General features: G+C 40.0%; 1 protein-coding gene across 1 annotated transcript in view; it reads left to right on the forward strand.

Moving 5' to 3' along the window:
- The first annotated feature begins 3,986 nt into the window (after positions 1 to 3,986).
- LOC126482091 (dynein axonemal heavy chain 12-like) overlaps positions 3,987 to 25,622 on the forward strand; it is a 42,414-nt gene continuing 20,778 nt past the window's right edge. Inside the window, exons 1-5 of the mRNA XM_050106066.1 lie at positions 3,987 to 4,014; positions 4,519 to 4,604; positions 14,239 to 14,336; positions 15,226 to 15,487; positions 15,584 to 15,727. Of these exons, the coding sequence (XP_049962023.1) occupies positions 3,987 to 4,014; positions 4,519 to 4,604; positions 14,239 to 14,336; positions 15,226 to 15,487; positions 15,584 to 15,727 (618 nt within the window). The remainder of the gene's footprint in view (positions 4,015 to 4,518; positions 4,605 to 14,238; positions 14,337 to 15,225; positions 15,488 to 15,583; positions 15,728 to 25,622) is intronic.

Consider the following 25,622-nt stretch of genomic DNA (forward strand, 5'->3'; position numbering starts at 1 on the left):
TCTCTCAAAAATTTCAGTTTTTATTGGAAAGTCTTAGATGGGATACAGATAATGGAAAGAGTTGAAAATATTTTATTACTGTGTAGTTGATGCATTGAATGATCAACAGGTGCATAAACAAGAGTGAAATTGTTGGTCCGCTTTTGGAAAATGTCCTTTCGTGGAGCCAGTTACCAAACACTAAACATCAACACATACACAGCTTCATACACTGAAAGCTCAGCGATGGTTTCAGCCGTAGTTATATGCCAGTTGATGCCTCAGTGTTTCGACTATATGGTGAGCAGCTACCTTTATTCCTCCCATTACTTTTTTAATTTACATGTGGGATGCAAGGCTCTTCTGTAAAAAGTTGCATTACACTATTGTTTATAATGAAGCTCTTCTTATTTTGGGGGGAAAGTTCTTTAACTATAGCTAGAAGCACCACATCAGATTTGATATTCAAAGGCTGCTCTAACAACAAACATTGCACAATGCTACAGTGAAGAAAATGATTATGGCAACCAATTGACTTTGACTTAGTAGCAACTCAAAAGTATTATATGAATCCATGAACTACTGCATTTGCAGCATGCAAAACATCATTATTGAGTTGTAATTGTTGGGTTCACCTCATCAAAATACATGCTGTTGTAAATAGTTGTGTGTATGTCTATAGTAATCAGCTACATCGTAGAAGATACCACATGGAAAGTAATTGACGCAAATGACAAAGAAATGGTTTCTTTACATTGTTATTTGTCTAGTGCAGCAGGAAAATTCTGAATGTAAATACTTTAGGAGTAAGAAAGAGCGCTCACTGAAGAGCAGAAACAGTGAGACTTCGAAAGGCATACACAAATAATAAAGAAAACTTTCCAGCTTTTGGAATGAATCCTTTCTTGAGCTAGAGTACATGTACAGTCACAAAACACACACGTATGTATGCAAACTCATGCCTGTGCCCTGCATAGAACCAGCTGGACACACAATGCTACAATTGCAGTTTGGCAAGTAGTGTGAGGGAGGGTGGGTGGGTGTATGATGTGGGGTGAGTAGAAGGAGAGAGAGGTGTGAGGGAGGATGGGGGTTTGGGGGTAGGTAGCTAGTGGCTCAGAGGGAGGCAGCCAATTTGATGGCTAGTTATATAGAAGGGTGGGGTGGCAGGTGATAGATATGACAGAGGAAGCAGAAACTGTTGGAAGCAGGGTGCAGGGACTGTGGGTTAACATAGATTGACGTCAGGAGAATTATGGGAGCGAAGGATGTGTTGCAAGGATAACTCCCATCTGCATTTCTTGACCACAGTCTGACGGTGACCATTCATTCTGGTGGACAGGTGGTTGGTTGTTGTGCCAATATAAAAAGCAGTGCAGTGATTGCCACAGAATTGCTATACAACATGGTTGCTTTCACAGAAAGCCATGCCTTTCACAGATGGCCCTACTTCAGATCAGCTTGGATATGTCTGTATCATCATGCTCTGAAATGAAGGAAATCCTACAGATGATCCCTCCCATCCCTCATAAATGGGTGTTCAGTGCCCCCACCCTCCCTCCACCCCCTTCCCACGACTTGCACAACATTCTAGTCCATCGCCAATCCCTCTCCCAACCCCTTGCTACATGGATAAATTGCTCCAGGCAAATGCTGGGGGATGGTTCCTTTCAAAGGGCATGGCCAATTTCCTTCCCCATTCTTGACATAATCCGAGCTTGTGCTCCGTCTCTAATGACCTCGATGTCAATGGGATGTTAAACCCAATCTTCCTTCCTTCCACCACCAGATTTTCTGAACTATAGCAGATGGAAGTTATCCTTGCAATACATTCTTCACTCCAGTAATCCTCCTGGTCTCAGTCTATATTAACACAGCCCACACCCTCCACAAAAAAGTTTCCCCTTCCTCTGTCCCATAATCCCTTAGTAATTCATATCTCCACTTTTCCTTTGTTGTGTGCCGCTCCACACTAGCCCCAACACTCATGTGTCCCAAGACTAGCCCATGCAGCTGCCATCCCGTCCTCCAGGATTCATAGACAGCAAATTGGGTGCCTTCCTCTGAGCCACTAGCTACCCATTCCCAACCACCCTTCCTGCCTCCTGCCTTTCTTTTTCCTTCTACTCACCCCAACCATACAACCCCCATCTTGCCCCATTTTAATAAACTGCAATCCTGGCATTGTCCATCAAGCCGGTACCATGAAGGGGCACAGATGTGTGTGCATGCATACAAATGTGTGTGTTTTGTTAGTGTATTTGTACTCTAGCTGGAGAAAGGATTCATTCCATAAGCTAGCAAGTTTTTCCTAAGGAATTTTTATTTGGTTATGCACTGCTCAAGAGAAGTTTAGAATACTATCATAAAGTGTAGTCTATGATACTAGAGGTCTCATTGGCCTATGCACATCATGCATTATCTGGGTTAGAATCCATATACTTGACGGTGTTTACTACGGGCATGCTTTGTGGCCATCTCCCAGTCACGTAAATATACCCATGCCACAGTGGAGCACTGTGAACAATCTAGTATCAAAAATAGATTCATTCAATTTGTGTTCAGCACTGCAGTAACATGCCATGTAAAGTCATTCAACATTTTGAAAGTGTCAGTATAGTGGCTTCACTTTCAGCAGATCATACACAGCAAGATGTTGCCAAACAGTTACATATCACTCAAAGTGTGTGTCTAAGATGTGGAGAAAGTACAGAGAGATGGGAAATGGGAACGATATATGACAATACCAATGCAGGACCGTTTTCTCCAACATTCGGCTCACAGATGCTCAACATCAGTCGTCAGAAATATTGGAAATCAGTTCTCCCAGGCAACAGGGATTCATGTGTCAGATCAAACAGTGCGCAGAAGATTGCATCACAGTGGTCTAATTTCCAGAAAACCAATGAGAAGTTTTGCACTGAACCAATGGAACCAACATAATTGAGGGACCTATGTTCTTGCACATCAACATTGGACCATTGCAGAGTGGAGTAATGTCATGTTTGCTAATGAGACCAGGATCGGTTCATGACCAGACACTAGACATGTTAGGATTTTGAAAGGCGATAGACAATGCCAGGAATGCAATGCTGATAAGTTTAGGAAGTTCATCCGTTTGCAGGTGCTAGTGTAATGTTCTGGGTGTGAATAATGATGGGACACCAGACCCCTCTAATTTTCATCTACAACTATTTGATGGGTCCCCAATATCCGTCAGAGGCTGAAAAACGATTGTAAGATCCTTCATATGTGAAATTCGTGACAACTTCATCCTGGTCAATGACAATGCAAGACCGCATCGTACTCTAGCAGTGTCTCAGTATCTCCAAAGTTGCAGCATCTGTCGAATGCATTGGACAGCATAGTACCCAGATAAGAATGCAATTGAGCATGCATGGACCTGTTGAAGGTGCCTTTTGCACAGTGTCCGAATCCACCTGACAACCACCAGGATCTCACTGAAGCTACCATTGAGGAGTGGGACCTCATACCCTAAGATAAACTTGATAGTCTCATCCATAGCATGCCTTACAGAGTGGAAGAAGTCATCCATATGTGGGGAGGACATACTACTAAAGACTGATGATAATCACCATGAGATAAAAATTTTCATTGTTTTTGTTTACAAGATGTGCACTTAGGAGAGCCTGCTTTGTTTAGTAATGCAGTAGTGGGCAGACCTCAATGAATGTACTATAAGAAATCATTGTATTAAAGTCTATGATATTCCAAACTTTTGCTGAGCTGTGTATACGAGGAAAAATTTATAAGGAATTGAATGTAAGTAACTCAAACTTGCTTCTAATGAAGTGCAGTATATTCTTTACAAATGCATTCATTAAAAATGTTTGTGTTGTTCAGAACTTTTGTGTTCTCTTTGCATGATGCCTGTGACTTTTATGTCTGTGATTGAAAATATGTGTGTCTCATATTTTGGCCATTTTGCTACTGAGAGGTCACAGTGTAACTGACGTCAGTGTTTTAACAATTAATTACCACTTTGAATGGAAAAGTTGTGGAACAGGCATATTGGCAAATCTCAAATGAAATTTACAAATAACTGTGAGCATTTCCTATATAGGGGAGATGCTGAGTCGCAGATAGACACAACAAAAAGATTGTCACAAACTGAGCTTGTGACCAACAAGACCTTTGTCAAAAATAGACAACACACACACACACACACACACACACACACACACACACACACACACGCACACGCACACGCAAATGCAACTCACACACACATGACCGCAATCTCTGGCAGCTGAAACCAGCCTATGAGCAGCAGTGCATGATGGGACAGGCATCTGAGTGGGGGTAAGGAGGAGGCTGGGATGAGGAGGGAGAGGGATAGCACCTCGTCCCTGCATGCTTGCATTACTGTCCCCCACCTGTATCCTGCTATCCCTCCCCCTCACCACCCCAGCCTCTTCCTTACACCCACCTATAGTCTGGCTTCAGCTGCCAGAGACTGTGTGTGTTTCAAATGATACTCTTCTGAATACTGCATACAATATATGCCTTGTTTTTCAGGAACTGGCATAAGCAGAGATTATTCTGTACAGAATTATGCTCAGGCTTTAATTCAGTTCACACACTTCGGACCTGGATGCGACAGGGTGCACAGTGGAACCTCATGTAGCGAGCATAATTCATTCCATAATCTTACTCATATTGCCAAAAACTCGTTAAGTGAAACAATTTATCCCATATAAATTAATGTAATATATGATGATGCATTCCATGCAGAAAAAGTACTAAAATTTTTATCTTATTCATGCCATTTATTCAAAGAAAATTATACATAGAGTTCTATGTACTTTACTATTCACAATACGTAGCTAATTCTTTTTTACTAAGAAACTATCTATAGTCATTTGTTTCCGCCTATGCTTCAGTACTTGGCAAAATACGACACAGCATTATTGTTAGATAAATTTGTAGTGCACGTAGCCTCTGCTTTATTTGGGTGATGATTTTCAATGTTCAATGCAACTGATTCCCATGATTTCATTTCTCTTATTGCGCCAGAAGATTGCTGCTTTGCTGTTATTACCTCCTCCTCCTCCTCCTCCTCTGAAGACCTCCTTTCCACAGCTTCATGCTGTGAAACATATTGCAACTCTACAAGCTCCTCAGTGGTCATTTCTTGGCTGCGATCTTCCACAAGCTCATCAATATCATTGTTATCCCTCCTGGTCCCATGCTCTTGGTCAAAGACACAATTTCGTTGACTATAGGCTCCATAGGTCCTGACTCAAATGCCTCAAAGTCACATTCGACAATGAACTCTAGACAACGCTTCCTCCAAGTGGAAGTGAGAATTCTCTTGGTAACCCATACCCATACCTTTTCAATCATCTTGATGCAGGCAGCGATGTTGAAGTGATATTTCTAAAACTCTTTGAGAGTGAGATTGATAACTTCAGTCAACTCAAAGCATTGCTTGAAGAGAGCTTTGGTGTAGAGCTTCTTGAAGTTAGAAGTAATTTGTTTGTCCATAGGCTGGAGTAATGGGGTGGTGTTGGATCTTAATGAATTGAAATTCTTCAAGGAGGTGGTGTTGTAGGCTTGGAGAGTGGGCAGGGGCGTTGGCTATAACAAGCAAGACATGGAATGGCAGATCATCTCAAGCAAACATTTTTTACTGAAGGACAAAAGATTCATTGATCTTTTCACAAAAAAGAGCATGTGTCACCCAAGCCTTGTTGTTCGACCTCCACATCACATTTAACCTGCTCTTCTGGAGTTTACACTTCTTGAAGGCTCGTGTCTGTTGTAGGCCTGGAGGATGGGCAGGGGCATTGTCCATAACAAGGAAGTCATGGAATGGTAGATTCATCTCAAGCAAATATTTTTTACTGAAGGACAAATCATTCATTGATCCGTTCACAAAAAAGGTTATGTGTCACCCAAGCCATGTTGTTCGACCTCCACATCACATTTAACCTGCTCTTCTGGAGTTTACACTTCTTGAAGGTTCTTGGCGTTTTTGAATGGGAAACAAGCAGCGTTTTAACTTTCAAATCATCACTTGCATTGGCACAGAATAGTAGTGTAAGATGGTCTTTCATTGTCTTGTGACTGGGCAATGCATTCTCCTATGCTGTTATAAAGCTACGCTTCAGTGTCTTTTTGCAGAATAGACCCATCTCATCACAAAGACTTGTTGCAGCAGATAACCCTCAGAATCTATGATCATCTTGAAGTTCCTGATGAAGTTCTGTACCGCATTTGTGTTGGAGTTGGCTGCTTTGCCATATGTCACAACACTGTGGATTCTTGTTCTTCTCTTAAACCTCTCAGACCAGCCACAGCTTCCCTTAAACACTCCAGTTGCTGATGATCCTGATGTCTTCTTAACAGGGTCAGCAAAAATCATTCTCACTGTCTGACAAATGATGTTCTCATTAGTAGTGTCAACTTGCAATTGCTTTTTATTTGCCCATATAAGGAACAACCTTTCAACATCTTACAGAATACAAAAATATTCTTTAGATATTCCTGCCACTACCATTGAAGCACCTACCTCATTAATCTTGTCCTTGTTCTTGAGGATAGTGCAAATAGTTGATTTACCGATTGTACATGCATGCTAAATCAGCAACACTCACACCACACTTGCGTTTTTCACTGATTTTACATTTCATTTCAAAGGTCATTTTCTTTCTCTTATGGTCGTCATCTTGCGGCTTTATCTTTGGGGACATTTCTATGAAGGTTATTAAAATTTGTGCATGAAAAAACACTGTATGAACTCAAGTTTAGAAAAATGTGTGATCACAAGTTGCACTAAGGTGGTAGCAGAAAAAGTGCTAAACCAGACTGCAGTTTATACTAAAGACATGGTTAATATGCTACTGCTGACAATGAAAGATGTTCATGTTGTTGAACATTTCTCCTGCTGTACGCTAACAGCTGGTGATGTCACAGTAAGTTATTGTCACTCATTATGCGAAACATCACTCATTAAATAAGTTATTTTTTATAATTTGTTTTGCTCCTTATGCTAATTGCACATTATGGGAGGTGCTCATGAAGTGAGATTCTGCTGTATATCTGTTTGAAAAACGACAACCCATCTGAGTTCAGCCCCATAAAGAACTTCGGTACGTGACAACTATTTGTTCCATTATTGATAGTACAGTAATCATCATTCAATATTATTCGTGCACCCTTACAAAAGATTTTACTCTGGAATAACATTGCTTACCACTTACAATATATGAATGTTGGAATGACATTGCTTACTATGTATAATATACCAATGTTAACTCAGTTTGCTGCTTAAGAAGTGCATCCATATTTTCAAATATTGCAGCTGGGCAAAAATTAAAAATCAGGTATTAAATTGCATTTTTTAGAAATGGTGTCTAGTCTTTTCGTGGGAACTGTGGGGAGGGGGTCAGGTTCCCATTGCCATGTGTACTGAATACTTTACAAATGAGTATGTGTGTTAAATATTTGACATTAAGCGTGTTAAACCTTATGGTTGAAGACACTTCGTCTGGGTAATTTAGAGAAAAATTATTTTTCATGCATCTGGATGTTTATGATGCCATATCTTCTAAACCACAAATGCATGCTGAAAAGTAATGCCTCAAATTTTTTTTTGTGTGAAAAATCTCTTAAATCTTCTTAAATAAAAGAAACTTTCTTAACATCCTATTACTTTATTCTTAATGTCAATGCACATATTTCTCAACATACCCTGACAACAAACACATTTCTCCCACCGGTTTGTTCATACGAGGGTGATTTCAAAAGTTCTTGGAATCACCACAAGAGGTCAGTGCTAAAGCAATGAGTTTTCCACGTGATATTCATTGGACTGTTGCCTGTAAACACAAGCCATGTCAGTGCTGTGGAAAGAGAGCTGTGACAGTGATGTGGCTCGGTTGTTGTTCCTGCATAGTGATTTGCGAAGATGGAAAAAATTGATATTTGAGCAGTAATTAAGTACTTCATAAAGAAAGGTATGAGAGCAAAGGACATTCATGCTGATTTCAAGAGTACACTGAGGGGGCACTGCTCCTTCCTATTCATCTGTTGCCAAGCGGACAAATGAATTTAAATTTGGTCAGGATGATGATCCGCGCAGTGGTCGCCCGAGATGTGTCATTACTCCAGAAATCATTGCAAAAGTGCACAAAATGGTCATGGAGGATCGCTGATTGAAAGTGTGTGAAATTGTTCCATGTGTGAACGAACTCTTTGAATTGAAAGCTTGATTACAACATGCTATTTTCATTCACCAACATAGGTACATTACACAGTGCCATCTAACACTCTACAGTTCACAGCCCTGTAGCAGCTGAGGGCTGTAAATGTGCAGACTTATAGAATCATCATCAGTTTTCTGCCAAAAGGCAGGTTTTCACATGGTAGTTCTCCAGGCTGTCTGGTCTTCTGCCTTCCTCTTCAGGTCTGCATAATTTCCTCTTTCCTTTATGTCGTCAATCATATTGTATCTCCTTCTTCCTCTCAGTCTTCTCCCACAAACCAATCCTTCCAAAGCATCTGCTAGCAGGCATTCCCTTCTCAATGAATGTCCCAACCAGTTCTTTTTCCTTTCTCTTACAACCTTCAGCAGACATCTTCCCTCACCAACCCTTTCCAATACTCTTTCATTACTCACTCTTTCCATCCAGCTTATTCCCACCATTTGCCTCCACATCCATCTCAGATGCTTTTAACCATTTTTCATCCTCTTGTCTCAGCATCCATGTTTCTGCCCTTTATAGTGCCACACTACAGACAAAACATTTGCCAAGCCTTTTCCTTAGACCTTTATCTAATTTGCCACATAAATTTTCTTTTTCTGTTGAATGCCTCTTTCACTATGGCAATTCGAGTTTTCATCTCCTGGTCACATCTCAAGTCTTCAGTTATTGTGCAAGATGTAGAATGTTAATAAAGTTTGTTTTATTTGAAAAGCCTCAAGAACTTTTACATAAAAAATTTAGAGGCATTGATTTTCAGCTCATCCTCGTATGAGGCATATGGTTATATAATTGTGCAGCTATTTGTGGTATTTGTATTGTGAAGTGTGTTGCAAATACAGTTAGTAGCAACAAAGTAATAAATTAAAACATCATTCCTGACACTAAAGTTTTACTGCATGAACAGTGAAAATTAAGTAACTGATAACATTTTTCCTTTCATTATAATGTGGGGGTGGGGGATCAGTTGGAAAAGTATAAAATGGTTAGAAGTTACGTGTACAGTCTGTTAGAAGCTGCTAAATGCACTCGTTCTCAAATACGGGATGAATATAGTCTGCATAAGTTCCACACTGCAAACTACACTGCTTCAAGACTAATACAGAGTTTCTAACCTTGATATATAGTGTTCACTCTATGATGTGAGATTATGCCCCTTAATGAGTAGATTGTCAACATTTTAAATTTTTAAATTCGGTCAGTAATTATATGAAATACTGAAAATCAGATTTGTTACCCTGGAAACTGTTAGATGAGCAACCTGCAATTGGAATTGAGTGGGCATTTTAACACAAAGATGATGTAACTTACCAAATGAAAGTGTTGGCATGTTGATAGACACACAAACAAACACAAACACACACACAAAATTCAAGCTTTCGCAACCAATGGTTGCTTCATCAGGAAAGAGGGAAGGAGAGGGAAAGACGAAAGGATGTGGGTTTTAAGGGAGAGGGTAAGGAGTCATTCCAATCCCGGGAGTGGAAAGACTTACCTTAGGGGAAAAAAGGACAGGTATACACTCGCACCACATACATATCCATCCGCACATATACAGACACATGCAGACATTTGTTACAAATATATATAGACACACTCTCTCTTTCAAATTCTGAAGGTGGTAGCGGTAAAATACAGGGAGCAAAAGGCTATTTACAGTTTGTACAGGAGCCAGAGGGCAGTTATAAGAGTCAAGGGACATGAAAGGGAAGCATGGTTGGGAAGGGAGTGACAGGGTTTAGCCTCTCCCCTATGCTATTCAATCTGTATATTGAGCAAGCAGTAAAGGAAATGAAAGAAAAGTTCAGAGTAGGTATTAAAATCCATGGAGAAGAAATAAAAACTTTGAGATTCGGCGATGACATTGTAATTCTGTCAGAGACAGCAAAGGACTTGGAAGAGCAGTTGAACGGAATGGATAGTGTCTTGAAAGGAAGATATAAGGTGGAAATCAACAAAAGCAAAATGATGATAATGGAACGTAGTCAAATTAAGTTGGGTGATGCTGCAGGAATTAGATTAGGTAATGAGATGCTTAAAGTAGTAAAGGAGTTTTGCTATTTGGGGAGCAAAATAACTGATGATGGTCGAAGTAGAGAGGACATAAAATGTAGACTGGCAATGGCAAGGAAAGCGTTTCTGAAGAAGAGAAATTTGTGAACATCGAGTATTGACTTAATTGTCAGGAAGTTGTTTCTGAAAGTATTTGTATGGAGTGTAGCCATGTATGGAAGTGGAACATGGACGACAAATAGTTTACACAAGAAGAGAATAGAAGCTTTTGAAATGTGGTGCTACAGAAGAATGCTGAAGATTAGATGGGTAGATCACATAACTAATGAGGAGGTATTGAATAGAATTGGGGAGAAGAGGAGTTTGTGGCACAACTTGACTAGAAGAAATGGTTCAAATGGCTCTGAGCACTATGGGACTCAACTGCTGTGGTCATAAGTCCCCTAGAACTTAGAACTACTTAAACCTAACTAACCTAAGGACAGCACACAACACCCAGCCATCACGAGGCAGAGAAAATCCCTGACCCCGCCGGGAATCGAACCCGGGAACCCGGGCGTGGGAAGCAAGAACGCTACCGCACGACCACGAGATGCGGGCAACTAGAAGAAGGGATCGGTTGGTAAGACATGTTCTGAAGCATCAAGGGATCACCAATTTAGTACTGGAGGGCAGCGTGGAGGGTAAAAATCGTAGAGGGAGGCCAAGAGATGAATACACTAAGCAGATTCAGAAGGATGTAGGTTGCAGTAGGCACTGGGAGATGAAGAAGCTTGCACCTGACCTGTTACAGTTCCTCTGTCAAAGACATGCAGGGGTGTACCAATCATAATCCCACCCCACACCATGAAACCACGATCTCCATACAGGTACCTTTCAAGGACATTAAGGGGTTGGTATATAGTTCCTGGTTCATGCCAGATGAAAACCATGCAAGAATCACTGTTCAGACTGTACCAGGACTCATCCATGAACATAACCTGGGACGACTGGTCCAATGACCAGTTCTTGACACCAAGCTTTACGGGCTCTCCTGTGACCAAGGGTCAGTGAAATGCACCTTGCAGGTCTCCAGGTGAATAAACCATGTCTGTTCAGTCGTCTGTAGACTGTGTGTCTGGAGACAACTGTTCCAGTGGCTGCGGTAAGGTCCCGAGCAAGGCTACCTGCAGTACACCGTGGCCGTCTGCGGGCACTGATAGTGGGATATTGGTCTTCTTGTGGAGTTGTACACCGTGGACATCCCGTTCTGTAGCGCCTGGACACGTTTCCTGTCTGCTGGAATGGTTGCCATAATGTTGAGATCACACTTTGTGGCACACGGAGGACCCGTGCTATGACCTGCTGTTTTTGACCAACCTCCAGTCCCCCTAGTATTCTACCCCTCATAACATCATCAATAAGTGTTCTTTGAGCCATTTTCAACACACAGTCACCATTAGCACATCCACATTAAGGGGTTGGTATATAGTTCCTGGTTCACGCCAGATGAAAACCATGCAAGAATCACTGTTCAGACTGTACCAGGACTCATCCATGAACATAACCTGGGACGACTGGTCCAATGACCAGTTCTTGACACCAAGCTTTACGGGCTCTCCTGTGACCAAGGGTCAGTGAAATGCACCTTGCAGGTCTCCAGGTGAATAAACCATGTCTGTTCAGTCGTCTGTAGACTGTGTGTCTGGAGACAACTGTTCCAGTGGCTGCGGTAAGGTCCCGAGCAGGGCTACCTGCAGTACTCCGTGGCAGTCTGCGGGCACTGATCGTGAGATGTCGGTCTTCTTGTGGTGTTGTACACTGAGGACGTTCCGTACTGTAGCGCCTGGACACATTTCCTGTCTGCTAAAATCGTTGCGATAATCTTGAGATCACACTTTGTGGCACACGGAGAGCCCGTGCTACGACCTGCTGTGTTTGACTAGCCTCCAGTCGCCCTAGTATTCTACCACTCATAACGTCATCAATATGTGTCCTCTGAGCCATTTTCAACACACAGTCACCATTAGCACATCTGAAAGCGTCTTCACACTTACTCACTGCACCGTACAGTGACATGCACCAACACACCTCTGCGTATGTAGACTGCTGCCAGCGCCACCGTGCGACCACGGCAGGTCAAATGCACCGCATGGTCATACCCCAAGGTGATTTAAACCTCCATACAGCCCACCAGAGTGTTGTTTCACCATATATCAGCATTATCCTTAATTTATGAGCATGAGTATAATTACTTGCTTGGTAGTACACTTCAATTATATCTCAAGAAATTGTGTTAAAGAAATTGCAGCACAAACTTTCCTAACTGGTACATGAATAATGAATGAAATAATGACTTTATAATATAACCTAGTGCCTCTGACATTTACCATTACATGTTATGGCTCAACTAGTAACTTGCCCTGGCTTCGTACGGGTAGCATTAAGTATTTATGGTCAGAGAACTTGTTTGGCATAGTGGTAATAAATTATATGCACAAACCTTGCTCATAAATTGGCCTATTACTGAAAATCGTATCCAAATCTTTACAGTAGTTCCTGAAATTAACCTTCTCATACAGACAGAAAAATGCTGCAGGAGACTTTAATTCATTATAGTTGAGCCTTTTTGCATGAAATAATTACAAATTAATACATAAAATAAAGGAAAGGCAACCATTCACCTGTAGCTAACTGGTGTGTGGCACATAGAAACACTCAGTAGTGTACAATATATATACTAGCTTTTGAGTTCTTTGGGCACTTACCAAACCCAAAACCTTCCATCAGGTTGCTACAGGGTGTAGTGTGGTTCATCACTCCAAATCACTCATTTCCTGTTATCCGCCGTCTAGTGGCATTGTTGTTTACACGACATCACACATCACTTAGCATTGACTACATAATGTGGGGTTTATGAGGAGTTGTTTCACCGTTGTACCCCATTCATTGTCTGCCTCGATAGCTGAATGGTCAATGTGATGGACTGCTGTCCTGAGGAGCCCAGGTTCGATTCCCGGCTTGGTCGGGGATTTTCTCCACTCAGGGACTGGGTGTTGTGTTGACTTCATCATCACTTCATCCCCCTCCAGCGTGCATGTAACCCAATGTGACGTCGAATGTAACAAGACCTGCACCAAGGTGGCCGGACCTGCCCCACAAGGGGCCTCCTGGCCAATGACGCCGAATGCTCATTTCCGTTTTCCCCATTCCTCCTTATACCAGGTCATTGTGCTACCTTGACTAGTGGTAGCACATTAAAATACAAGTGACTCTTTCTATTGATTTCTTGCTATTTTTTACAACCACCCTGCACATTTTCAATGTCCCTGTCTGTCATTGCATGAGGTATGTCTGGTCTCTAGCTGCTGTTGTTCTTTCATGGTTACATTTCACAGTCACAACACCAGTGGTGAATTTAAGCAGCTTTAGAATGGTTGCAATGTCTTGATGGATTTATTACTCATGTGATACAAAACTCCAAAGATTCATCTGTTCAAGCAATTTAAGAAATTCTCATAGTGCACGGCAAATCTGCTACGAACCGCAACTGTGAGAAAATACCTCTCACTATGCAGATGCAACAGTGTTTTGTAAATAATTTCATTGGATAGATAAAAAATCTACTCACCAAGCAGTGGCATAACACACATATAAAATATTGTAATTAGGCAGGGTTTCGGAGCCAGTGGCTCATTCTTCAGGCAGAAGGGCTGAAGGGGAAGAAGAGGGGTGAAGGAAAAGGACTGGAGAAGTCTAGATAGATTTCGGGAAAGTCATCCAGAACTGCAGGTTGGGGGAGACTTACCACATGGACCTGCAAGGATCCCTAGTGCTTTTTCTTCACCCCTCTTCCTTCCCCTTCAACCCTTCTGCCTTAAGAAGGAGCCCCTGGCTCCAAAAGCTTGCCTACTTTACAACCTTCTTTTATGTGTGTGTTCTACTGCCACTTTATGAGAAGATATTTTATCAATACAGTTAAATTATTTTGTCAAAAATTGATTGGTTTCTTTGTTATAATATATTGTAAGTGTTACAGATTTGTCGAGTTTGTCAGTGGAATGTTTATAAAGTAGTCTTTTTCTTAGTATCTTCTTCATATGTGTCCACAGCTGCTATAGGAAGTTATTGTCCTGTGTAAGCTATTCTTTTATTTTGGAATGTCAGGCCTGCTGGTCTATTAGTATAGTGCAAGCCTGGAGGCTGTAGAGTTGCAGGATTGAATCTCGGTCAGGCATCAGAATATTTCAGTCTGGCCTGACCCTAGCCTTCACTGCTGAACAATGTGCAGATAAGCCGGGAGTGACTTGTTGTTCAGATTCCACGTGAAGCAGTAGGTTGTCTTCATCCAGTAGGATTACTGGGCTATGTTATGACACTTATGTGGGGGCTGTTAAGAATGAGCTTGTTATATTGATTGCCGTTTTACAGTATTCACATATACATAATGTGAAGACACCACAGATGTAAGTTCATTCTGTGTGTGGCCATGTTCCATAACCTTATAAAAATATATCTTTAGTTTATTTTATTTTTGTGCTAACTGTGTCTCTTTTGGTTCTAATAAAAAGAACATTTTGTTATTTGACTCCCGAGTTTGTTCTACTCTATGATTTTCAGCAATATATAATTACGGACAACAGTATCCAGTAAAAAGTATTTGAGAACAAGCAGCTGACCATCCCTTTTGAGGGACTCCCGAGAAAATCACACCATTTGAATTTACTATGCTTACTTTATTTTGGAATGAACACTTCAATAGTTGCACTAACATTTTGATGTGATATATATGCTAGCACAGAGACAAAATCTGCTTAAGGGTTCCACTTTTTCTGTTATTTCATATGGGCTAAGCATACGTGATGTCTGTGCCCATACCTACTATGGTCGCTTGTAGCTCTTATTGGAGATGACATCACATTTTTCTTTTCCCCTTGCACTGATGTGTACAGAGTCATAGTGATATAATAATTTTAGTAGTTTTTTGTAGCCTTCCTGAAATTTTAGTGTTTCATTTGTTTTCCAGAATATGTGAAGTTTTTGAAAAGTTGGCACAACAAGCTGCTGTGACACCAAAGACTTCTGAAGACCTGATTGAAATGAGTAAATATATGTTGTATGCTAGCACAACCATGCTGAATGAACTGAAATATCGTATCAATGAGCAGTTAGCAAAACTGTCTCATTTACTAGACATGTCATTTATATCAGCGGAGCACAAAGACCAGAATGCAGTTACAGTCTCATGGGTGGCACGTATTGATCCAATATTTCGAGGAAATGCTGTGGTATGCTGTCTGCTTTGTACGCAATGTTCAAATAGAGTTCATTGTTACACTAACCTCAAATTGATCAATGTTGTTAAAAATAAACAACTTTTTCAGATGATAGAGGAATGTAAGTTCAAGTTCGAAGAACTGATTTTGAAGACAACAGAAAGTGTTCATAAGAGACTGGATGATTTGGAACCAAAACTGGCTCTCTTGGACCATATGGTTGAAGCTGATCACGTTGAAGAGTATGTTTCGGTAAGTTCAAACCTAGGATATCCTGAACAGAAGGATATATAATCATGCTTTCTACATTAAAAATGTGTATGTGAACACACTGTGGACTCAATCCAAAAGATAAACATTTTTAAACAATGGAAAAGCCAGGATGGAATAATGGCAATATTATGAAAGGGTTACATTGCTACTCATCGTACAGCGGAGATGTTGAGTTGCAGATAGGCACAACAAAAAGACTGGCAAACAAGTATGCTTTCAAAAATCAGCCTTCATGTGAATTAAGGCAAAAACACACACACACACATGTGCGTGCAAATGCGACTTGCGTGCAAATGCGACTCACACACAAGACTGCAGTCTGATTGCTGAGGCCAGACTGTGAGCAGCTGCACATGATTTGCAGAAGCAATCTAGGTGGTGGGGTCAGGAGGAGGTTGGAGTGGGTTGGTGCGGGCAAGGAGAGAGATAGCAGGGTAGGGGTGGGGGATGGTGAAGTGCTGCTTGTGGGAGTATATGGGGACATGGTTGAGAGAGGGTAGGTAGTGTTTCTGTACAGATCTCCTGTACCTTATCTCACTGGGAGGGAGGGTGTGTGTCTGTGTGTGTGTGTGTGTGGAAAAGGACATACAAATTTTTTCCCTTTAATATGTAGACATTATGATCTCTCCTTTGAAAAAAGATTCTGAATTAGTTGTCATTTGGATCTTTGAGAGGGAACTACTGTGGGAAAAAGGTTAAAAAATCCAAGAAAAGAGTAAGGAGTCTAAGTGTTGAATATCAAAAGTCTGAATGTGGTTTGGAAGCTAAAATACTTGAAAAGAGAAATGGAAAATCTGAATTTAGGTGTAGGAAGACTCAGTGAAGTTAAAAGAATATGGGATAATGATATAAAGTCAGACAAATTGAGGGAAATATCATCAGCACCACTAACATGAAGGCGGGGTAAAGAGTGATTTAATGAACAGTTCTGGTATATGATCATTCTCATATTAAAAATCAAACCAATGCAACAACTATAATTCAGGTATATATTCTTGTGTGTCACATGCAAACGATGAGTTTTAGTGACTATACAAGGAAACAGAATGGGTAACTCAGTATGTAAAGAGTGATGAAAATCTAATAATTATGGCTGACTGAAATGCTATAGCAGGGGAAGGAACAGGAGGCAGAGTTACAATAGAATACAGGCCTGGCAGTAAGAAGGAGATATGAAGAAGCATACATTCCCAATGTGATTATGGCTGCACAGTGGGAATTAACAGACTTTCAACGTGGAATGGTAGCTGGTGCTAGACACATGGGGCAACCAATTTCGAAAATTATTAGAGAATTCAGTATTCCGAGAACGACTGTCAAGAATGTACAAAGAATACAAATTTCAGGCCTTACCTCTTACCACAGGCAGCACAGTGACCGATGGCCTTTATTTAACGATTGAGAGCAGCGGTGTTTACTTAGAGCTGTCAGTGATAACAGGTAAGCAGTATGGCTTGAAATAACCACAGAAATCAATGTGGGATGCTGTGAGGGAAGTGCAGCAAAATTTGATATTTATGGGCTGTGGCAGCAGATGACCCATGTGAGTGACTTCGGTAACAGTGGAACATCATCTGCAGCACCTCTTCTGAGATCGTGACCATATCAGTTGGACCCTAGATGACTGGAAAACCATGACCTGATCAGATTAGTCCCAATTTCAATTGGTAAGAGCTGATGATAGGGTTTGAGTGTGGTGTAGATGCCACGAAGCCATCAACTTGGATTGTCAATAAGGCACAGTGAAAGTAGGTAGTGGCTCGATAATGGTATGGGATGTGCTTATGTGCAATGGACTGAGTCCTCTGGTCAAATTTAACTGATCATTGACTGGAAATGTTTAAAGTTCAGCCACTTGGAGATCATTTGCAGCCATTCATGAACTTCATGTTCTCAAACAACAATGTAATATTTGTGGATGCCAGTGCACCATGGCAGTAGGCCACAACTGTTCCAAATTGATTTGAGGAACATTCTGGACAGTTCAAGCAAATTATGTGGCCACCCAGCTCACCTGACATGAATCCCAACAAACATATACGGGACATTATTGAGAGGTCAGTTTGTGTACAAAATTCTGCATCAGCAACAGTTTTGCAATTATGGGTGGCTGAAGAGGCAGCATGGCTCAGTGTTACTACAGGGGCCTTCCAATGACTTGCCGATTCCATGCCACATTGAGTTGCTGCACTATGCTGGTGCTCTGACTCAGTATTAGGAGGTACCCCATGACTTTCATCACCTCAGTGTATACCGTTGCAGAATATTTTAAATCAACAGCATGTAGTTTTTACTCATTTTGATAACCAAACCACTTTACATGCACTGCAAAGATCATGCTCACTCAGTCTTTCATTCTTTTGATAAAACCACATGATCTCCAATTCTTTGTAAATGTCAAGTACCACAGCAACCTTGGGTAGTTGTGGCTGGATGTGATCGTGGCCTAGTCAGGGACTGGTAGATGCTGTTACTTGTTGTTCAACTGTAATAAGCTCTGGGCATGCTTCAGCAACTGCCATTAAGCATGATGAGATAAATCTCTTTGGGAAAAAAAAAAAAAAAATAAAATAAAATAAAAAAAAAATAAAAAAAAAATCTTAGTTCTGTTAGCATTGATCAGATAATATTTGGCTCTGTCTGTATTGACTTCCATTTATCTGGTACATCATGGTACCAAAAATGAACTTGCAGTTTCTTAGAAGACACTCTTAGTGGATCAAATGGACCAATTGGGTGTACAAGATTTTAGAAAAGCAAGATCTACTGTAACAGCAGTAGCAATTTTTATACATGGAATAATAAACAAGCTAGAAGAAGGGGACAAGGTAATAGGCACCTTCCTGGATATGAGTAAAGCTTTTGATGCTGTGACTCATACAAATCTAGTGCATAAATTAGAAGCATATGGGATGAGAGGGATAGCCTTCCAACTACTTATCTTGTATTTGTAAGACAGGAAACAGTGTTTCAAGCTAACTTATAAGAGGAATTAATAGTTGGTAGCAACCAAATGAACCCACAAGGTACGTCAATGTGGTGTGCCCCAAGGAAGTATATTGGGACCTTTTCTGCTTCTTGTGTATGTTAACGATTTAATTGAACCCCAAAACTGCAAGGTTGTAAGCTATGCTGAAGACACATCTTTTGTCAGCTGGGGCCATGATATGCAAACTGCTACAAACACTAATGAAATGAGTTATAATTTTCTGTCAAGTTATCTTACTGCAAACAATGTAAATGGGTAGATAAAAAAATCTACTCACCAAGCGGTGGCAGGGGAACATACACACAAAAGGGTTTAACTTTTACAAGCTTTCAGAGCCAGTAGCTCCTTCTTCTGGCAGAAGAGTTGAAGGAGAAGGAAGAGGGGTGAAGGGAAAGGACTGGAGAGGTTTAAGGAAACGGATACAGTTTGGCAAAGTCACCCGAACCCCAGGTCAGGGGAGACTTATCCGACAGAATGAGAAGGAAAGACTGAGTGTTGGGAATTGCTCCGGATGAGATTTGAAAACCTGAGAGCTTAAAGGTGGAAGACAAGGTAATGTGCAAGGCAGAGATTACTACTAAACCATCATGCAAGAGTTAATAAGAGTGAAAAACTAAGTGCAGTGTGTGTAACAGAGATGAGAGGGGGACAGCGAAAAATACACATGTCCGAAAATGAAAGGTGTGGAACACTAAGGTGGAGTGAAGAAATCCTGAGACAGAAAGAATTAATGTGAGTTAAGGCCGGTTGGGTGGTGAGAACTGAGGACATGCTGTAATGCTAGTTCCCACCTGCAGAGTTCTGAGAAACTGGTGTCTGGAGGAAGAATGCAGATGGTGTGTGTGGTGAAGCAGGCACAATGGTCATGACTGTCATGTTGTAGAGCATGCTCTGCAACAGGATATTGTGTGTTGCCTGTATACACTCTCTGCGTATGCCCACTCATCCTCACTGATAACTGGCTGGTAGTTGTGCCGATGTAAAAGGCTGGTATATGACGTGTCATTTCACAGGTGGCTCTCCCTTTGAAAGCGTGTGTTTCGCCAGTTACAGGGCTGGAATAGGTGGTGGTAGGAGGGTGCATAGGGCAAGTCCTGCAGCAGGGTCGTCACAGGGGTAGGAGCCATAGGGTAGGGAGATGGGTGCAGAAGGAGCATAAGGTCTGACAAGGATATTGTGGAGAGTAGGAGAGTGCCAAAAAGCTATTCTAGTGTGGTGGCCAAAGTCTCATTTGAGGACATGATTTTAGGAAGTCATGGCCTTGTTGAAGAAGTTGATTAATATGTTCAAGACCAGGATAATACTGGGTGACAAGTGGTGTGTTCCAAAGTTGTTTTTTGGAGGGATTAACAGTACCAGGATTGGATGTAATAGCCCAGGAAATCTGCTTTTGAGCTAGGCTGTTGGGATTATTATGTCCAGTGAAGGCTGAAGTGAGAGCGGTGTTGTATTGCTGTAAAGAGTTTGCATCCGTGTAAATACATTTGCCTCGAATGCCAAGGCTGTATGGGAGGGAATGTTTGACATGGAAAGAATGGCAACTGTCAAAATGTAAATAATGGTGTTTGTTAGCAGGTTTGATGTGGACAGAAGTGTGTAACTGGCCTTCGATGGGGATGAGATCAATGTCAAGGAAAGTGACATGGGATTCAGAATAGGACCATGTGGAATTTAATTGGGAGAAGGTATTTAGAGATACCAGGAATTTTAACATGTGAGCCTCACCATGAGTCACTCACAGCAAGGCTTAACTGTGGGAGGGGGGGGGGGGGGCGGCCTTGGAGACACCAGGACACAAACCAATGACTTCGAGTCACCCAGTTGTATCCAGTATGCTACTGTAGTCTTCCAAGTGCTGTCTTATATTATGTAACCCCCAATGTCTACTTAACTGTCATTTAATCATAAAAATCATACTAAGATTGACTTATTTTTGATAAATCTTCAACGAGCAACAGCCTTTAAATTACATTCTTTAATAACATGCAAGCTATAATATGAAAACAATGAAATTAGATAATTCTTTAACCACCAATATGACACTTGTCATTTTCTTACAACAAATCTTTACCAATAACCATGCATTTTTGAAAGATCCTGAATGTGCTAGTGCTTCAAAACAGCATTTATTCATAGAATGTAAGGTATAATATAAAATTTATCAATTAAGGGGTGCAACTGATTGGCAAATACTCAGTATGCTGTCTCCCAATTTCTGCTTGTGATTAGATATGACATAAGGCGACATAGGACTGCTAAGGTGAAGTGACTGAGCTTTCAGGAGGCTCGTAAGAGTCTGCCTGTGTCTGTATATGTGCAGATGGATATGTGTGTGTGTGTGTGCGAGTGTATACCTGTCCCTTTTTCCCCCTAAGGTAAGTCTTTCCACTCCCGGGATTGGCATGACTCCTTACCCTCTCCCTTAAAACCCACATCCTTTCGTCTTTCCCTCTCCTTCCCTCTTTCCTCTTTCCTGATGAAGCAACCGTGGGTTGCAAAAACTTGAAATTTTGTGTGTGTGTGTTTTTTTTATTGTGTCAATCTAGTAGCGCTTTCCCATTTGATAAGTCGCAGAATCTTTGTTTTTAAAATATTTTTTAATCATTTTCATTCCCTATTGTACCCCCTTAGGGGTTGAATTTACAAAAACACTGAAACATGATTTTTTTTATTTCTAATGCAGAAGCTCAAACAGATTTTTATAGATTTAGCCTCAAAATTGCTTTCGCAATGAAATATTTCCACAAAAATTTTCATCACCTGTTTCCCCCATATAGGGGTTGAATTTCCAAAAACAGGCAAATACAAATTTTCTTATGTTTAGTTTTCAAAAGTCTTTCATAGTTAGATATTTTAATGAAAAATTTTATTCAGTACAAGTTGAATTTCCAAAAACACTGAAATACATGTTCTTTTGTTTCCAACTGAAAAGTCAAATACCAAAACCAAATACCGATTTTTGTAGTTCTAGTTTCAGATTTGCCATAATAGCACCTCTTCTCTCCCATAGGGATTTAATTTTAAACAATCCTGTATTAAACGATGCCTACAGTATAAGATCAACACCTTATCCAAGTATCAAGTTACTATCCTGAGCATTGTGGCTGGGCATTGATGAGTCAGCGAATTAGTCAGGCCCTATTTCACACATACCAGGTGAGGTGCACAGTGGTTAGCACACTGGACTCACATTCTGGAGGATGACGTTTCAAACCCATGTCGGACCATCTTGATTTAGGTTTTCTGTGATTTCCTGAAATGACTTCACGGAAATGCTGGGCTGGTTCATTTGAAAGGGCATGGCCGATTTCCTTCCCCAACCTTCCCTAATCCAATGGGACCAATGACCTCACTGTTTGGTCCCCTTCCCCAAAACCAACCAACCCTATTTCACCCCCTTAGGAGTTGAATTGCCACAAACACTGAAACACATATATTATTATTATTATTATTATTATTGTTACTGAACAATGGAAAATCCAGGATGGAATGTACCAACATTATGAAAAGGGTAGTCGCTACTCACTATATAGAGGGCACGCTAGGTCACAGAAAGGTACAACACAAAGACCATCACACAATAAGCTTTCAGGCAAAAAGCTCTAAATAATAATAATAATAATAATAATGAAGGAACCTCTAAGTAGCTAAGAATAATTTTAATTAATTTCTTTAAAAAATTTTAAAGTTTTTTAGAGAGTATTGAGAATTTTCAGATATTTGTTTACAATAACAATGTATAATTAAAGCTGTAGTTGCCCTTACTACAAAATAGTGTGACATTCTGTGTGTTGTCTGATATGACACACCCATGGAAAAATTTCCAGTCACTGTTATTAATTAATTCTGGCCTTTAACTTTTGTACAATCAGTAGTGTTATCTATTCTAGCACTTAGCTCCTTTATATCAGTACTTTATTGCGGACTAAAATTTTTAAAACACTCTACTACAGTCATCTCCATGCCTCTCAGCACCATGGGCATACAGTGTCTACAACAATATGTTTATATTAAACTTAGCATATGTATTGGTACATAGGAAAAGCGAGGATAAGAGCTGGAAGCATCTGCAAAAGATCTATTTTGCTACGCCGGAAGGCGAGAACAAATGATAAAGACCTCATTCAGTTTTTTGTCACCTTATTTCTTGAGTTCTCGTGGAGAGAGGACATGTTTAGATATGAGATGCGTGTAATAGCTTTCACGGTATCTGAATAATAATGTCTGTCAGTGCAAAAATATGAAGCCTTTTTATTTTCTTCCGCACACGACAAAAATGTCACGTCACACCTGCTGCCTGTATATAAGGAAGAAGTCTGATAAATGAAAATTACATACCTGCATGGTCAAGAAGGAGTAGTTTTGTGATGTTGGAAGAACAAGCACCTAACAGAAGTGTGTAGATCTTGACAACATGGAAGTAAGTTCAGCTTAATACGGACTCAAAGAAGAGAAGATATATTGTTACAAAATTTGGCCATTAATTGTAAAACAAAGTAATTGACTTCTGGTTACAAAAAATTAACTTTCTTATATAGGTACTTTTATTATTACTACTAAAAAAATTTGCACACATACTACTGTAACAGTGACAGCAACAATGGTGCATTACCCCCACAAACTGTGGTTATCAAATGATTTGCAGTTTACACCTCAACACAAATACCACCACTACAATCCACTACAGAAATTCTCCAATGGGAACTGAATACTACTTATAAAGTTTCATGTGTCACTCACCAGGTAGTGATTCCAACAAAAAGCAGGATTGCTTGACTGGAGGCTGGGGTATAGCTGAAGCCGATGCTGTCAGATGAGCTGTATATGTGATCCGTGATGGCTGCTGTAAAGTCGTTGTGAAACTGATAACACAATTTAAGCCTTCACAGATGAAGATCTTGCAACTGGTGGACTATTAAGTCATGTTTGTTTTAATTTTAATAAAAGGGTTGAACAATTGCTTATCGACTACCTGATTCTTAAAATTCTTCAGTTCCGTTGAGTTGCTTTTGCACTGCACGGCTGCTAACCTCTGTTGCTACAGATGACTGCTACTTTTTCTTTTGTAATCTCCTTCCAGAACTGTTTTTTTCTTTACCATACATTTTTAATTTCTTCTTTTCTATAAAATTATGTTGTTTTTCTAACGTAGCAGTGTTCTGGGTCCACCAATTAAGGTATTAATATGAAATGCTCTCTGCCTTATCATTTCCAAGTGCTGCAATGTAATTCAAGTTAAATAGCTTCAAGCAAATGTTTGCTTCTACTTATTCAGTTCTTGTAGAATTTTCCAATACAGAAATGATAGAGTTCTGCACCCGATCAACCTGATGAAATTTAACTGCTTCTTCTATGAGTTAATTTGTGAATGACTTCTTGGTTGCTGTTTTAAATTAATAGACTATAAATTCAAATAGCGTTGCAACTTTCTACAAAATGGTGTAGAAATATGTCTTGCGTAATCACATTACATTGAACTTCTCTTATTACACAGTGGTAAAATTTCATACAAAGATGAACCGAAGGTACAACTCATTCCTCTTTATAAGGTCAGTTGCCTATGCTGTCATAAATACTTAAATATGATATAAATAATGTTTTGGAGGACAGGTTTAATTCAAATACAATCTACTGTGATCTGTCTTTTCCATCTGTTTCCACCCCCACACAATATTGTACATTTGACTGTAAACTGTATGTGTTTTCCCTTGCTGTATTCTACACAGCTCACAGCTTGACAGCTGTGAAGGAACCGAGACACTGTTTATTTGTTCACATAAATTTCTTTTTCAGTACATATATCATACACAGGATATTGGACAGAAAACTTTTTATCTATTGGTTTTTCAAACATTAAACATACATTATTTAAATTTTTATAACATACTGGATCTATACAGTTAACAATTACAATTTTTTAAATACTGTATATTTTTAACTTATTTCTACAGTTAAAGTTACAAATTACGTTTTTTCTTGCATGAGATACTGTGAGATTAAACAGTAGCAGTTTTTCAGAAGGTAGGCTGTCACAGACTTTTTAAACCTCTGTAGTTCAAGAAGAGATTTTGCATGTCTTGGTAATCTGTTGGATAGTTGTGTTCCTGCACAATATACACCTTTTTGGTACAGTGTGGTGTTATAATGATTAAAATGTATGTCACTGTCTGACCTGGTACTGTAATCATGGACACTTTTGTTTTGAGGAAAAAGGTTTTCTTTTCTCAGTATACTTTTTTTGACATGCATGACTACATCCAGTATATAAATGCATGGAAGGGGTAGGATCTTTAGATCTTTAAGGAAAGGTTTGCATAGTTTTCTGCTGCTCACTTGTTTCATTATTCTTATAACTGCCTTTTGCTTCCTGAAAACTGTTATGGCCTGGTGCACTTTTCTCCAGAAAATGATACAATACGTCAGTATTGAATGTACACGAGCAAAGTATACAACCTTAACCATTTCTGCACTAATATTGTTGCAAAGAATTCTTACTACATAGCTCATTTTTGTTAGTTTTGAATTTAGGGATGTGATATGAGTGCTCCATTTAAGATTTTCGTGGATACGAATTCCAAAAAATTTAGTTTCATTGACAGAACTAATGATTTAGTTATCTATACTTATTATGGGTTGTCCCACATTTTTATTTTGATCTGTGTTGAAATTCATGAGTACCGGTTATTTGGGGATTAACTATTAGCCGGTTTCTGGTAAACCACTCAGTCACTTCTTTTGTAATATCTTTTGCAGATGCAGTGAGATTTCCTTCTTATTTCCTTCAATCAATAGAGTGGTGTCATCTGCAAGCAGTACAGGTTCAGAATCCCTAATGTGTGGTGGGAAATCTTTAATGTGTACCAAAAAGGAAGGGGACCTAAAATA

Source organism: Schistocerca serialis, chromosome 5, assembly GCF_023864345.2.
Source record: "Schistocerca serialis cubense isolate TAMUIC-IGC-003099 chromosome 5, iqSchSeri2.2, whole genome shotgun sequence".
NCBI classification, from domain to species: domain Eukaryota; kingdom Metazoa; phylum Arthropoda; class Insecta; order Orthoptera; family Acrididae; genus Schistocerca; species Schistocerca serialis.